The sequence below is a fragment of the Canis lupus genome, chromosome 35 (assembly GCF_048164855.1).
Source record: "Canis lupus baileyi chromosome 35, mCanLup2.hap1, whole genome shotgun sequence".
In the NCBI taxonomy this organism is placed as follows: Eukaryota; Metazoa; Chordata; class Mammalia; order Carnivora; family Canidae; genus Canis; species Canis lupus.
Genome location: NC_132872.1, coordinates 4,420,287 through 4,436,668, shown reverse-complemented (window position 1 = coordinate 4,436,668; position 16,382 = coordinate 4,420,287). Strand labels below are relative to the sequence as shown.

Below are 16,382 nucleotides of genomic sequence, written 5' to 3'. Positions count from 1 at the left end.
CAAGATTCCATCAAAATCCTAGAGAAGAACACAGGCAACACCCTTTTTGAACTCGGCCATAGTAACTTCTTGCAAGATACATCCACGAAGGCAAAAGAAACAAAAGCAAAAATGAACTATTGGGACTTCATCAAGATAAGAAGCTTTTGCACAGCAAAGGATACAGTCAACAAAACTCAAAGACAACCTACAGAATGGGAGAAGATATTTGCAAATGACATATCAGATAAAGGGCTAGTTTCCAAGATCTATAAAGAACTTATTAAACTCAACACCAAAGAAACAAACAATCCAATCATGAAATGGGCAAAAGACATGAACAGAAATCTCACAGAGGAAGACATAGACATGGCCAACATGCATATGAGAAAATGCTCTGCATCACTTGCCATCAGGGAAATACAAATCAAAACTACAATGAGATACCACCTCACACCAGTGAGAATGGGGAAAATTAACAAGGCAGGAAACAACAAATGTTGGAGAGGATGCGGAGAAAAGGGAACCCTCTTACACTGTTGGTGGGAATGTGAACTGGTGCAGCCACTCTGGAAAACTGTGTGGAGGTTCCTCAAACAGTTAAAAATATACCTGCCCTACGACCCAGCAATTGCACTGTTGGGGATTTACCCCAAAGATACAAATGCAATGAAACGCCGGGACACCTGCACCCCGATGTTTCTAGCAGCAATGGCCACGATAGCCAAACTGTGGAAGGAGCCTCGGTGTCCAACGAAAGATGAATGGATAAAGAAGATGTGGTTTATGTATACAATGGAATATTACTCAGCTATTAGAAATGACAAATACCCACCATTTGCTTCAACGTGGATGGAACTGGAGGGTATTATGCTGAGTGAAGTAAGTCAGTCGGAGAAGGACAAACATTATATGTTCTCATTCATTTGGGGAATATAAATAATAGTGAAAGGGAAAAGAAGGGAAGGGGGAAGAAATGTGTGGGAAATATCAGAAAGGGAGACAGAACGTAAAGACTGCTAACTCTGGGAAACGAGCTAGGGGTGGTAGAAGGGGAGGAGGGTGGGGGGTGGGAGTGAATGGGTGACGGGCACTGGGTGTTATTCTGTATGTTAGTAAATTGAACACCAATAAAAAAAAAATAGATTTGGAAAAAAAAAAAAAAAAAAGAATCCGGAAAGAGAAAAGAAACTCTAACTTGAATATGATAAATTGTACCCAGAGACGCCCTTTTCACTATCCTTTAGGACAACCAGAGAATCCTTCTGACCTGGACCCTCAGCCCAGCAGGGTAAATAAAGACCTCTAAGGGTGATGTTCTAAAATAAAATATTACTTACAATACTTAACCATTTATCGACAACTTTCTTCTCTTAACAAATGTCAATTTCTTAAGACAGCTTGTACATATAAGCTCCAGACTGCCAATATAGTCCAATAATAAATTTATTATTCATACAATTATCATACATAATTAGTATAATATAAAATATCATTTCTCTAAAGAAATTGAAAATATACATTCAATGTAGCCATGTTCTATTCTTAAAGAGAAGCACTCAATCGTTTTTCTTCCGAGTTCATTTCTCCAGAAGACCAGTCCTTAAGGATTTCTGGAGTCTAGCAATATTGGCATCCAGTGCTGCAAGGCCATTGCGGAAGTCTTGTTCATCACGAGAAGTGAATGTTGAAAAAGAAGAGATGCTCCAGTCAGACATTAAGTCAGAATTTAAAAAGCTACCATCAGAGACAGCACTACTTCTCACTTGAAAGCTGCTGCTCTGACAAGTGGAGGGGCCATGACCCGCAGCGAGTTCTGGTGGCTCCTCAGGGGCAGCAGGGATCTTGCAGATGGCTTCTTTTATTTTCTTGAGGAGCTGCTTGTCTTTCATATCGGCTGTTCTGGGAAGTTTCTCAGGTGCATCTTCTGCTTCCTTTTTGGAAGAGGAACCAACTCCAGGTGCACACGATTTATTTTCTTTCTCAGAGACACATCCACTGTTGCCGACCAGCTGTGGTGAAGCCACAGTGATCTGTGGCTGAGGGGATAATCTCTTAGATAGTGGTGATTTCTTTTTAGATGTGCTTCTAGCAAATGGAATGTAAATTGTATTATCCAGATTACACCCATCATCTATTAGAGTTGTAATTTCGCTGTCCTCCACCAAATCCTGTTTTGAAAGGGTAGGAATGATCCCAGGGGCTGATGCTTCCTCCATGCTCTTTGTATTACTCTGTTGAGGGCCTTTGGAGGGCAGAGCATTTTCATAAGGTCTATCTGGCTCTATGTTCTCCTCAGTGTTAACCGCAGAAAGTGGCTCTGAATGTGTAAAATTGTGATCTATTTCTAACTTACTTAGGTAGCTCATTATGGAAGTATGAGCTGGGATTGGGTCATGTTGAGGTTGTTTTTCATAAATGTTCAGAAGTGCTTTGGTAAGATTCCCAGACTTGCAGCGAGCACTGTCCATGCTAAGATCTGAGAGAAGCCTTGCCATACTGCTCTGTAAAGTTCTGTTAAGAAGAATTTAGTACACCAATTATTCTGTTTTATCTGTTTCTTTCATTTATTTATTTATACCTCATCTTTAAAAGAATTTGAAGCAAGCGCCTGGCCTGGTTTATAACACTGAAAAAAGCAACTAAAAGCACAAAATCACAGAGTGCACTCTGGAATGAGTAAATTGCAATAACAAATAATTAAGGAGATCTTGGTCTATATCAAATCTAGTACTATGATATTGAAAAATACAGGTTCAGAAATTTTTTTCTCTTAGGGTATGAAATACTTTGTTCTTAAGCAACATTGCAAGAATGGTGTGGATTCTGTTAGTAATTAAATTCTTTCTATTTAAGTATACATGCAAAGGACACTGGGAAACAATACTGAGAAAAAAGGACAGAGATAATTACCTGGTATAATTAGGAATGAGCAACAACTAGGTACCAAGAGAAGTGTGATATTAGAAAAAACACTCAGGATTTGAAGTCAGAAATGGAATAAAATCCTATCGCTAGCTGTGATCTTGGGCAAGTCATTCAACCTTTCTGAATCTCCAGTTCCTCGATTGCAAAATGAAGACTTTTGGAATTACAATGAACATTAAATAAGATAAAATAATAAAATGTGAAGGCCAAGTGTTCAGCACCACTTCAGGCTATACAGGTGTTCGTTTGATGGCAGCTTTTATTATTAGTCCTATTAGAGCCATTTTATACCAAGCTTTTGGTCCTTTTGAATTGAATCATGTATAGATTCTTACATATCAATAAAAAAAGAAATATGTCAATTTTTAAAAAAAATACAAAGGACATCAAAGAGTAATTTTAAAAGATTACAAGTAGCCAGTAGGGATGTTTTAAAAAGTTCACCTTCTAACCAGAGAAATTCCAATTTTTAAAATGATGTTTTTCTTTTTTGGCCTATCAAATTACCATGGTAAAATAAGAATAATGCCTACTGTCAGAGAAGCTTGAAGAGGCAGGTCCTCTTCAAACGTAGTGGGAGCATATGCTAGCATAACCCTTCTGGAGAGCAAACTGGCAAAACATCAGAAGTCCCAAATATCTGTATGGCCCACTGATTTGCACTTCTAGGAATTTATTCTACATGTATGAGCCAAGAGGCAGTACCCAAAGATATACTTATAAATATATAATTTATAATAGAAAATAGATGGATTTAGTATCTCTATCTTTAAACACAGTAGAATGATTTAGATAAATTATGCTTTGTTGCACTACAGCCATTTATGGTTGTGTTGTAAGGAATATTTCCTGATGGAGAAATGTTCATTATTTAAGATTAAACTCAAAAGAGCAGTCCGTAAGTAACATAGATACATTGCTATTTTTGTAGAAACAGTCATGCATATCCAAACAAAATACCACAAGGAAATCTTTATACTACAGCAGTGATTTACCTCTGGATATAAAATGAGTGATTTTTTTTTCCTACAGAAGGAAAAACTAATTTTTTTCCAACCTGGCTTATGCTGTCATCTTAAACCTATTTTGAGTTCTGATTGCTCTCCAAATGGCAAGGTCTCCTACCACTTTTTCTCATACCTCTCTCAAGAAGCTAATGAGCTATTATTAAAAGACAAAAAATATATACTATGAACATACCTTTTAAAAAATGCTGTAATGAATAATCACCCACTTATTAATTCCAGCAGACTACATACTAGAATTTTCATTTTTTTTTAATCTTTTTTTTTCTTTTCTTTTCTTTTTTTTTTTTTTTTATTTATGATAGTCACAGAGAGAGAGAGAGAGGCAGAGACACAGGCAGAGGGAGAAGCAGCTCCAGGCACCGGGAGCCCGATGTGGGATTTGATCCCGGGTCTCCAGGATCGCGCCCTGGGCCAAAGGCAGGCGCCAAACCGCTGCGCCACCCAGGGATCCCTGGAATTTTCATTTTTATGTGTTTTTAGAAAAGCAATACTTATGTTAAGGTTTCTTTCCAGACTTAAATAAAAATATTATCTTTGCTGTGAACAAAATCAGTGATGAAGAAAGGAAGAAAGGGACAACGACATTAACATGTTTCATCTCTGGAAATTAATAGTAATCACTAAACTTCTGATTTAAACAGAATATGAATCATTGTCTCTGAAGCTAAAAGAAAAATCTCTGGGATTCCTGGGTGGCGCAGCGGTTTGGCGCCTGCCTTTGGCCCAGGGCGCGATCCTGGAGACCCAGGATCGAATCCCACGTCGGGCTCCCGGTGCATGGAGCCTGCTTCTCCCTCTGCCTGTGTCTCTGCCTCATTCTCTCTCTCTCTCTGTGACTATCACAAATAAATAAAAATTTAAAAAAAAAAAATAAATAAATAAAAGAAAAATCTCTGTAAGAAATGACAATATGTCAAAATTATAAAGAAGCAATATGAATACCTCAATAGCTATGAAGTGGATACATTTCTGTTTCTGTTATTTGGGATATACCTAAACACACTGATTTTTTAATGCTTAGAAAGCTGACATATCTTTATAATAAGAAATTTAAGGTTCTTTCTCAGTTATTTATAAGAGTATACTAACTTAAATAAGTATCAGCACTTATAAGAGTGTTCTTAGAAGCTATTAGAATATCACATGTTCACTGAAAACATGCATTTTCCTCACATTTTAATGGTTTTATAACGTGTGTTATAGTGAAATTTTGAAAAAGTGATAAGGGTGTATTTCAAAGTTACTGAGGGTTAGAAAAGGAAGAGAGAGATGGTTTACGGTATTTGTTTAGAATAAATACATGCACCTTCTAGTCCCATTATTTCTCCCCAACTGTCTGAGAAAGGCATTCAGAAATTTTGTGAAATCTTTAAGAGATTATTTAAAACACATACAAAAAACACACATCTGCCTTACTGGGTGTGTGACTACAGGGAAGAAGGAGGAGGCCAGCTGAAGATTTAGCTATACTGGCAGGGGCTGCTGCTTTACCCTTTGTCAAAAGTAAAAGTGGTCACAGAAGCCCAGCTCTAGTATTGGAGTTATTCCTAATTAACTAAACTGCACAGGATATCACCAAACATACCATAAATCACCAGCATGGGTGAATTTAGATGCAATTAAGCTCAAATATGAACTTTTTGTTTTGTTTTGACAAAACAAAATTTGCCGTCTGTGGGTATGCTTAGATTTTGAAGCTGTTACTGAATCTTCAGAAAACATAGGGGTAGTACTAAGTACTGTGCTAAGCTTGCCGACTATGTTTCTATAATCATTTATAGAGACTATTTAATCTAATGGGTGACCTAGTAGTCGTGACATAGGATTTATGCCCAGCATAAAAAGCAAAGGTCCTTGATAACAATGGAGAAAAAAAACTGACAGGAAACTCTTGAGAGTCTTAAGGAAAGCAAAACATTTACATTTAACATTTTAGACACAGTCTTTCCTAAAAGCAGATAATATACAAGAAGTAAAGACCTTTTTCATCTCCTATGCTTATATGTTACGGTGAATGTTAAGAAAAGGCTCTAGTTGCAAGTGAATCATTCTCATTCCAAAAAAACACTACAAAAGGCAGATTGTGATTTTCAAAGAATGAGCAGGTACAAAGGTAGAACAATCTTTTAAAAACATGTCCTTTTCTGTCAGAGAGAAGCTGTGATTTTCAAAACAGGAAGCAAGGTTAAAGAGGGAATCTAAAATCTTGGCTCCGGTGCCAGCTTGGGCACTGACTGGCCGTAAAGTCAAGCGAAGTCCCTTCATTTCCTGGGGCTTCATTGATGCTAATTTCTATAATAATTATACTATTACTTGCTATGAAAACTGTCCTTACATTTTTAGTATCAATTTTCTTCACAAATGCACATGTTAAATAGTATTTAGTGAGTTTATTCTTAAAAAAGCATGTATCTTCGTATATCCATCATCAAGCTAAAAGCTAAAAGCTTGATGATATGGATATTCATAAATAAACTAAGATTACATATTTTTGTATTTAACACATATATATTTAGAACATGATATATAATAAATGTTTATTGAATAAATGAATAAACAAATGAATCCATCTATTCATCTTTACATCTCTCAGGCAAAAAAAAAAAAAAAAAATGCTAAGGTTCACTTAGACTAAATTACACATGGAGTTGTTACCAGGAATAAGCTATTTTAGTGAAGGACATGCCATGTGCAAGAGTGAGAGGAAACCTGACTAGGATTAAGAGGTGTGCGTTCTAGTCCCAGATCCATTATTAACTTTAATATTTAACTTGCCTGGTCTCAGTTTCTCCATCTATGAATATGCAGATATTAAAATCTTTCCATCATAGACAAGGACAAATAAAATAGATATGGGAGAGAAGATTTGGGGGAAAAAATATCAAAGTACATTGTAAATAAAAGATAACATCAGCTTCTTATTTCATGCTCATCAAGGAGCTAGGTTTAGTGGTATGAAGTAAAGACTGAGAAGAAAAGCAAATTCTCAGGCAACTAGATTGTCTGCTTCAATTCCTGCTAGAGGCTAAGCGCCATGCCCCTTATACTGAGATGTTCCCAGGGACACCTACACAACTGCTCATGGAACCTGACCATGCTGACTTGCTATCCTACTTTTCTTTTCCACATGGACTCTACACCACATGCATTGAGTTTATTGAAATATAAACTTGAGTTTATAAGTTTATTGAAGTTTATTGAAATAAAATTTATTGTTTATGGAAATATAATTTATATACTATAAAATTCACGCCTTTAAAGTATATAATTGAGTTGTCTTTAGTATATTCAGAGAGTTATATAATCATTACCTCTATCCAACTTTAGAACATTTTCATTACCCTAGAAGGAAACTCTATTCCCATTAGCACTCACTCCCCTCTTCCCTTCTTCTCCCAGTCCCTGGTAACCACTAATCTATTTTTTGTTTCCATGGGGTTGCCTATTCTGAACATTTTATATTAAGTGGAATCATACAATATGTGGTCTTTTGTGACTGGTTTCTTTTACCATAAATACTCGATAATAACAGAGTTTTCATCCCAAAATTACTCCTCAAAAAAAGAGGAGATACTTTTCTTTGGCAACTTTATAAAGGCTTTCATAAGGAGGGGCATTCTCTCACTTTACATTCTCTCACAAGAATGGTATAAGCCAACATTTTAGAAACTCTGACTAGAGCCTAATTAATTATAGCACAACATGTATATACAAGTGTCTTTTGCTCTTCCCCATTGTTCAATAAAAGTTTGAATGAAATATTAATGTGAGAAAAATGCAGTATTTATATATTAACATAGCTTATATAGAATCATTTTAAATGTTTGCAAAACTAAACTAGTAAATTAAGTATTATATACATACATATGTATCATTATTTCATCTATTTCCCTAAAAGTTCATAATTCAAAACAGACCTTCTCATTTGAAATATAAAGGAGATTGTTTTATATTCAAAATTGTTTTATATTTGGAATGATGAACTTGCAGGATCATGTAAATGCAGGGCCACGTCTGATGATATTCAGGCCTAAAATCGCTGACTTCTCCTCTGGGATTTAAATAAGTAGTTAGAAATCCAATTCTTAACAAATGTTTCAAGAGAAAACTGAACTCTGAAAGTAAATATCATATAAAAATTGAGTGGTGTGATTTTATTTATTTGAGAAAAGACATGTTAGGGAAGCAAGGGCTCTTAGGGATTCCTGCCAACTCTCTCACTTTCGTGATGAAATCACTGGGACTCAAAGAGGCTAAGTGACTTTCCTAGGATCATCTGGCATGAGGGCATCTGTGATCAGGGCCTCATGGGAATGATTTCTTAGTGTTCCTATCAACCCTAATCATGCCCCATTTTACAGCTGAGGTTTAGAGAGGGTAAATAACTTGCTTAAAGTCACACAGCTAGTACATGCTAGAGCTGGGATTTTCAGGTCTCTCTGGCTTCAGAGCCAGAGGGCTCCTCTCCATTTGCTAAGTTAGTCTTCAGCTTACTTTTAAAAAGCTGAAGCTCCTTACAAGCACCCTTTTCCAGGAATCACATGGCTTAAAAAGCACCGAGCCAGGCTTGGCATTTCTAAAGCTAATTAGAGCAGAAGAAAACATCATTAGAAATTACTGACAAAATAAGAGGAAAGAGGGAAAAAGAGCAAGTCTAAAATGATTTTTGAAGTCTATAAATAATCTGACAAGAGGCATGTTATTCAAATGAAGTCAAAATTACCTGGTTAATTCTCTCAGGCGAGTTACTTCAGCATCACGTTGACGTAATGTTATTCCCAATATTTGATTTTCCTTTTCAGCAGCTTCTAACTTAAACTGGGAGCTTTTCAAATTGACTAAGGCTTCCTCCAATTCTGAAACCACAAGAAAGTTTCAGTTTCCTCATCCTTTCTAAAAAATGTGACCATAACTACAGTTCAAATACATACCAATTTTTATTCTTGTTGTCTCAATGTCAAATTGCTGTTTATTTTCAAGTAAAGTTTGATCTTTCTCTTTAAACATACCAGCAAATTTTTTGTTTTCATCTTTCTGATTTTCAATCACTTTTAAAAGTTCCTCATTTTTATTCTGTAGTAATTCCTGGCTCTTCAGTGACTCCTGTAATTGGTTTTGCAGGGACTTGTTCAATGACTGAAGGGAAAACACTGCAAGACAAAGCAGATCAAATAATTGTTGCCCAAATTTAAAAAGCACAAAGTTAGAAAAGATCTGTTTTTGAAAAAGATCTGGAATTTATTGATTTTGCTTTACCATTATATATTTGAGCAGTTCTAGGTAAATACTAAATATATTTTTAAAATTTGATGCATTGGTCATATCTTTCTTCCTCAGTTGATATCTGGGGCATTAAAATTTTTTTTTACCCTTATTAATGAAAGAATAATTCATGCATAAGGTAAAAAAAAATTCAAACGTCATGACATACCAAATGATTCTCAATGAAGAATCTTCCAGCCCACCCTACCTTCACTCTCCTCCCAAAGGCAATCACTATTACTAACTTTGAGATCTTTCTGGAAAAATACTTGTGCATATAACATATTTATTTAAAGACATGAATCATACTGTACCCATTGTTTCTAATCATGTCCTCCCCCCCGCCATTAGATCAATATGTATCAGCATAAAGATCTATCACATTCTCTTTAATGGCTATAAAAGTATACAGCACAGAGCAGCCCCTGTGGCGCAGCGGTTTAGCGCCGCCTGCAGCCCAGGGCGTGATCCTGGAGACCCTGGATCGAGTCCCACATCAGGCTCTCTGTATGATGCCTGCTTCTCCCTCTGCCTGTGTCTCTGCCCCTCTCTCTCTCTCTCTGTCTCTATGAATAAATAAATAAAAAATCTTAAAAAAAAAAAAGGATCCCTTTAAAAAAAAAAGTATATAGTACATTCATTTAACAAATGCAGCCTCGAGTGAAGTCTTACTAAGTGTGAGGCAGGGTATTAGAATCTGGTCAGACATGGTCTCTGCTCTCAAAGAGCTGATAACAAACAAGTTATTATTAATAGCAATACATGCTCTCAAGGGAACAATAAAGTAAATGAGCAGAGACCAGAAAGAGATTAGCTATGTAGAATAGCAACCACCCATCTCCCCACGTCCCATTTTGGCCTCTTTTCCCCACCCCTACTGTTTATTCATAGGGGAATCAGAGTGACTTTTTTCTTTTTCTTTTTTTTTTTCAGAGTGACTTTTTTCAAAATTACTTTGGTGAAGATGACACTTTTACGAAATATGTGTTCTGTATTTTTCTTACTGCTTTGTAAGAGCTATTTATATATTAAGAAAATTAAGCCTCTGTCATATCCTGTATTATGAAAAGTTTCCCCCATTTTGTTGATGCATTTTTAAATGTGTTTACAATTTTGCTGTGCAGAAAATGAAAAAAAATTCTGAGGACAAATTTTATTATGTCTTCCTTTGTGGCATCTGAGTTTTGTCAGGCTTAGGAAAAGATCCCAAGAATAAATAACAAAGAAACAAATAGGTCTCATCTTTTCCTCTGGTACTATTATTTTTTTCTATTACTATTATTTTTTTCTATTATTTTCAACTCTACGATTCATAAGCACAATTTGACAATATCTGGCAAAATTCCAACTGTATATATCCTTTGACTCAATAATTCTACAGCTAGGGATCCCTGGGTGGCTCAGAGGTTTAGTGCCTGCCATTGGTTCAGGGCATGATCCTGGAGTCCCGGGATTGAGTCCCGCATCGGGCTCCCTGCATGGAGCCTGCTTCTCCCTCTGCCTGTGTCTCTGTTCCCCTCTTTCTCTCTGTGTGTGTCTCTCATGAATAAATAAATAAAATCTTTAAAAAAAAAAATAATTCTACAGCTATAATCTACAAAATGCTCACACACATGCACAAAGACATGCATAAGATTTTTACTACAGCACTGTTTGCACTAGGGAAAATACCTACATAGAAAACTTCAAATACATTATGATGGAATCACAGAAGCATAATATCCAAATAGTTCCTAAACAGAAAGAAAAATATCCATTACAGATTTTACTGGGGGGAGGAGGAAAGCTAAGATGGTGGCATAGTAGGACCACCCTAGGCTTGCCTTGTCCCTTGAACACAGCTGGATAACTATCAAATCATTCTGAACACCCAAGAAATTGATCTAAGGACTGATAAACTGTACAACCAGAGGGAGAGAAGAGGCCACATCAAGGAAGGTAGGAAGTGCAGAGAAGAGGTTTGGGGGAGAAACAGGTTGCTGCAGAGGGGAGGGAGCCTTGGTCGCAGAGAAAACTGAGATAGACTAGAGCGTACAGGGGTTTGTGCAAGGCGAATACTTCTCCAAAGCCATTGGCTGGGAAAATGAGAAGGGGTTGACTTTCATGAATTTTTTACAACCAGTTTTTTAAACTTCTTTAAGCCCAGAGGTCCCTGGGTTTGGCTGGGATAGAGATCTGAGGGTGTCGCCCTACTCCTGGAGTAAAGGAAGGCAAGTAACCCAGGGCAGAAAATATGATCTGAGGACCCCCAAAGGGGCATAAGGAGCGACTGTTCCTACTTCTTGAAGCACATCTGTGAGAGGTGGTTGCCTCTCCATGGACAAAAGAGCCAGTGGGCTCCATTTCCCTCCCCACCCCTCAGCAAAGGCAGAAACACCTGCTGAGGGCGGCTAACCAGGACATTGCCTGTTTGACCAGCTTGCTCCAAATCCACACCCCCTGTCCTCTGGCATGACTGCCTTTCTGGGTCAAACCTGCATCAGTCCCAGTGCAGAAGACCCTCCTCCAGAAGACCAGTGCAGGTCTTTACCACACCAGGCCCCCAAAGTTTGGAGTTTTACAAGTCGGCAGGCTTGGCTGGAATAGAGCCCAAAGTGCACTACGCTGCTTCAGTAGGCAAGTAACCCAGACATGGACACCATAAAAACAGCAATCTGAAAAATGCATAGGATGCACAAGGGGAAATTATCCACTCTTCTGAGAGGGCCCCCTTAGAGCAGCAAGTACAGACTCCCCTCTCTGGGGACAAAGGGAGTGGCTGGTGCCATTTCCCTCTCCCACCCCTCAGCATAAACCAATTCATCACCAACACCGGCTGCCTAACCTGCTTACACTAAGTCCTGCTGTACATTCTGCTGGTACTGCTTTTCTCGGGCAAGTCTGTTTAAGGACCAGCACAGCAGGTCCCTTCCCAGAAGACCAGCACAAACCCTGGCACACACCACGTCTACCAACCATAGAGTTCTAGTGGAAGTAGCATCAAGTCTCATTTAACAAGCAAACCAGAGATACCTACTTAAAACTTGCCACGCTCTGGCCAAGGTTCAAACACTGCCCACAGCAGGTAAGGAGAACCTCTGCAGACAAATGACCTGAGGAACAGAGCAACCAAAACACAGTGGCAGAAATGCACGCAGCACACACCAGAGACACTCCCTGAAGCACCAGGCTCTGGACTAGACACTACGTGACCTCTTCCTCAGAGAGCCATTACTCTCAGGACAGCTTTTCTAACACAAGAAGATAGAGACCTAGACAAAATGCCACAATGGAGGAATTCATCCCAAAAGAAAAAAACAAGAAAAGATCATGGTCAGAGATTGAATCAAAACAGATAAAAAGAAAAAGAAACAAATATGTGCCTAATGGAAAATTAAAAAACAATAATCACAGGGCTACTTGCTGGACTTGAGAAAAGAATGGAAGACTTCAGGGAGGCCCTTACCACAGATACAAGAGTTAAAACGCCATCTGGCAGAAATGAAAAATGTAGTATCTGGGATGTGAAACCATCTGGACCACAGGTATGGAAGAAGCAGAGAAACAAATAAGTGATACAGAAGATACAATTATGAAAAAAATAATGATGCTGAACAAAAAAGGGGAAGAAAAATGATGGATCACAAGAGTAGACTTAGGGAACTCAGTGACTCCATTAAATGTTAATAACATTTGTATTATAGCAGTCCCAGAAGAAGAGAGAAAAAGGGGAAGAAGGTTTATTTAAGGAAATAAAAGCTGAAAATTTCCCTGATCTGGGGAAGGAAACAGACATCTAGGAGGCAGAGAGAACTCCCATCAAAATCAACAAAAGCAGAGCAACACAAAGACATATTGTAGTTAAATTACAAAATACAGTGATAGGAAAAATTCTAAAAGCAGCAAGACAAAACAAGTCCTTAACTTACAAGGGAAGACCCATAAGGCTAGCTACAGATCTCTCCACGGAAACTTGGCAGGCCAAAAGAGAGTGGCATGATATAGCCAACATACTGAATGGGAAAAATCTGCAGCCAACAACACTCTTTCCAGCAAAGCTGTCATTCAGAGTAGAAGGAGAGATAAAGAGCTTCCCAGACAAACAAAAACTAAAGGAGTTCGTGAACACAAAACCAGCCCTGCAAGAAATATTAAAGGGGACTCTTTGAGTGGGAAAGAAAGACCAAAAGTGACAAAGGCTAGAAAGGAACAGAGAAAATCTCTAGAAACAATAACAAAACAAGTAATAAAATGGCACTAAGCACATATCTGCCAATAATTACTCTGAATGTAAATGGACTAAACACTTCAATCAAAAGACATAAGGTGTCAAAATGGATTAAAAAAATAAGAGATTCATTTTGGATCTTAAGACACCTACAGATTGAAAGTGAGGGGATGGAGGGGGGCACCTGGGTGGCTCAGGCGATTGTCAGACTCTTGGTTTCGACTCAGGTCATGATCTCATGGATAGTGGGGTCAAGCCCTATTTGTGGCTCTGCGCTCAGTGGGGAGTCTACTTAAAGATTCTCTCCCTCTGCCCCTCCTCCCACTTGCACACACTCTCTAAGGTAAATGAATAAATCTTTTAAAGAAAGAAAGAGGGGAGTCTGGGTGGCTCAGTGGTTGAGTGCCTTTGGCTCAGGTCGTGATCCCGGAGTCCTGGGATCGAGTCCCACATCAGGGTCCCTCCAGGGAGCCTGCTTCTCCCTCTGCCTATGTTCCTGCCTCTCATAAATAAATAAGTGAAATCTCTCTAAAAAAAAAAAAGAAAAAAAAGAAAGGAAGAAAGTGAGGGGATGGAGAAATATCTATCATGCAACTGGATTCAAAAGAAAGCCAGAGAGTAGCAATATTTATATGGACAAGCTAGACTTTTCTTTTAAGTGTTTTATTTTTTTTAAGATTTCATTTATTTGAGAGAGATCATGAGCAGGGGGAGGGGCAGAAGGAGAGGGAGAAGCTAACTCCCTGCTGAGTGTGGAGCCAGACATGGAGCTCAATCTCAGGACCCTAAGATCATGACTTGAGCCAAAGGCAGACACTTAACCAACTGAGCCACCCAGAAGCCCCCAAACTAAACTTTAAACCAAAGTTATGTACTGTATCATAATAAAGGAGACTATTCAACAAGAAGATACAATAATTGTATTTACAATTTATGACCCCAACTTGGGAACACCCAAATGTATAAAATAATTAATAACAAACATAAAAGAACTCATTGATAATACAATAACAGTAGGGGACTTTAACACCCCATTTACATCAATGGACAGCTTATCCAAGCGGAAAATCAACAAGGAAACAATGGCTTTCAATGACACACTGGACTAGATGGACTTAACAGATATATTCAGAACATTTCATCCCAAAGCAGCAGAATACACATTCTTTTCAAGTGCACATGGGACATTTTCCAGAATAGATCACACACTAGGTCACATATAGACCTCAACAAGGAGAAAAAGATTGAGATCATACCATGCATATTTTTTGATCATAACAGCTATGAAATTTGAAGTCAACCAAAAGAAAACATTTGGAAAGACCACAAACACATGGAGGTTAAACAACATGTTACTAAAGAATGAATGGGTCAACTAGGAAATTGAAGAAGACATTTAAAAAATACATGGAAACAAATGAAAATGAAAACACAATGGTCCAAAACCTCTGGGATGTAACAAAAGCAGTCCTAAGAGGGAAGTATTTAATAACACAGGCCTTCCTCAAGAATAAAAAAAAAAAAATCTCAAATAAATAATTTAATCTTATACCTAAAGGAGCTAGAAAAAGAAGAACAAATAAAGTCTAAAGCCAGCAGAAGGGAAATAATAAAGATTAATGTAAAAGTAAGAGATATAAAAGCTAAAAAAACAGATTAATGAAACCAGGAGCTGGTTATCTGAAAAAAATTAATAAAATTTATAAACCTCTAGCCAGACTTCTCAAAAAGAAAAGAGAAAGGACCAAAACATAATCACAAAAGAGAGAGGAGAAATAACAAGCAACACCACAGAAATATAAGCAATTATAAGAGAATATTATGAAAATTATATGCCAATAAATTGTTATTTTTTTTAAAAGATCTTATTTATTTATTCATGACAGATAGAGAAAGAGAGAGAAGCAGAGGCACAGGCAGAGGGAGAAGCAGGTTCCATGCAGGCAGCCCGATGTGGGACTCAATCCCGGGACTCCAGGATCATGCCCTGAGCCGACGGCAGACCCTTAACCACTGAGCCACCCAGGCATCCGACCAACAAATTCGACAATCTGAAAGGAATGGATAAATTCCTAGAAACACATAAACTACGAAAATTGAAACAGGAAGAAATAGAAAACTGGAGCAGACTAATAATCAGCAAAGAAACTGAATCAGTAATAAAAAAATATCCCAACAAAGTCCAGGGCCAGAAGGCTTCACAGGGGAATTCTATCAAATATTTAAAGAAGAGTTAATACCTATTTTTCTTAAACTATTCCAAAAAATAGAAATGGAAGGAAAACCTCCAAATTCATTCTATGAGGCCAGCATTACCCTGATTCCAAAACCAGTCACAGACTCCACCAAGAAAGAGAACTACAGGCCAATATTCCCGATGCACATGAATGCAAATATTCTCAACAAAGAGCAAATTATATCACATAGTACAGTAAAAGAATCATTCACCATGATCAGGTGGGATTTATATCTGGGCTGCAAGGGTAGTCAATATTCAGAATTAATCAATGTGATACACCACAACAGAAAGCCTTTCTAAACAAAAGAAAGGCTAAGAACCATATGATCCTCTCAATAGATGCAGGAAAAGCATGCGACAAACTACAACATCCATTCATGATAAAGTAGGTTTAGACGAAACATACCTCAACATAATAAATGCCATATATGAAAATCCCACAGCTAAGATAATCCTCAATGGGGAAAAACCAAGAGCTTTTCCTCTGTGGTCCGGAACAAGACAGGGACATCCACTCTCATCACTGTTATTTAACATAGTATTGGAAGTCCTAGCCTCAGCAATTAGACAATACAAAGAAATAAAAGTCATCCAAGTTGTCAAGGAAGAAGTCAAACTTTCACTGTTTGCAGATGACATGATACTGTATATAGAAAACCCCAAAGACTCCACCAAAAAATTGCTAGAACTGATACACAAATTCGGTAAAGTCTCAGGATACAAAATCAATGTATAGAGG

At 37.7% G+C, this 16,382-nt stretch overlaps 1 protein-coding gene across 2 annotated transcripts in view; it reads right to left on the bottom strand.

Annotated features, from left to right (window-relative positions):
- Positions 1-1,407: 1,407 nt before the first annotated feature.
- Positions 1,408-16,382, bottom strand: part of CCDC14 (coiled-coil domain containing 14) — a 51,032-nt gene continuing 36,057 nt past the window's right edge. For both annotated transcript variants that reach the window (XM_072812456.1, XM_072812457.1), the window contains 3 exons: positions 8,867-9,085; positions 8,659-8,791; positions 1,408-2,493 (listed from right to left, as the gene is read on the bottom strand). In XM_072812456.1, the coding sequence (XP_072668557.1) occupies positions 1,560-2,493; positions 8,659-8,791; positions 8,867-9,085 (1,286 nt within the window). In that variant the 3' untranslated portion in view covers positions 1,408-1,559. The remainder of the gene's footprint in view (positions 2,494-8,658; positions 8,792-8,866; positions 9,086-16,382) is intronic.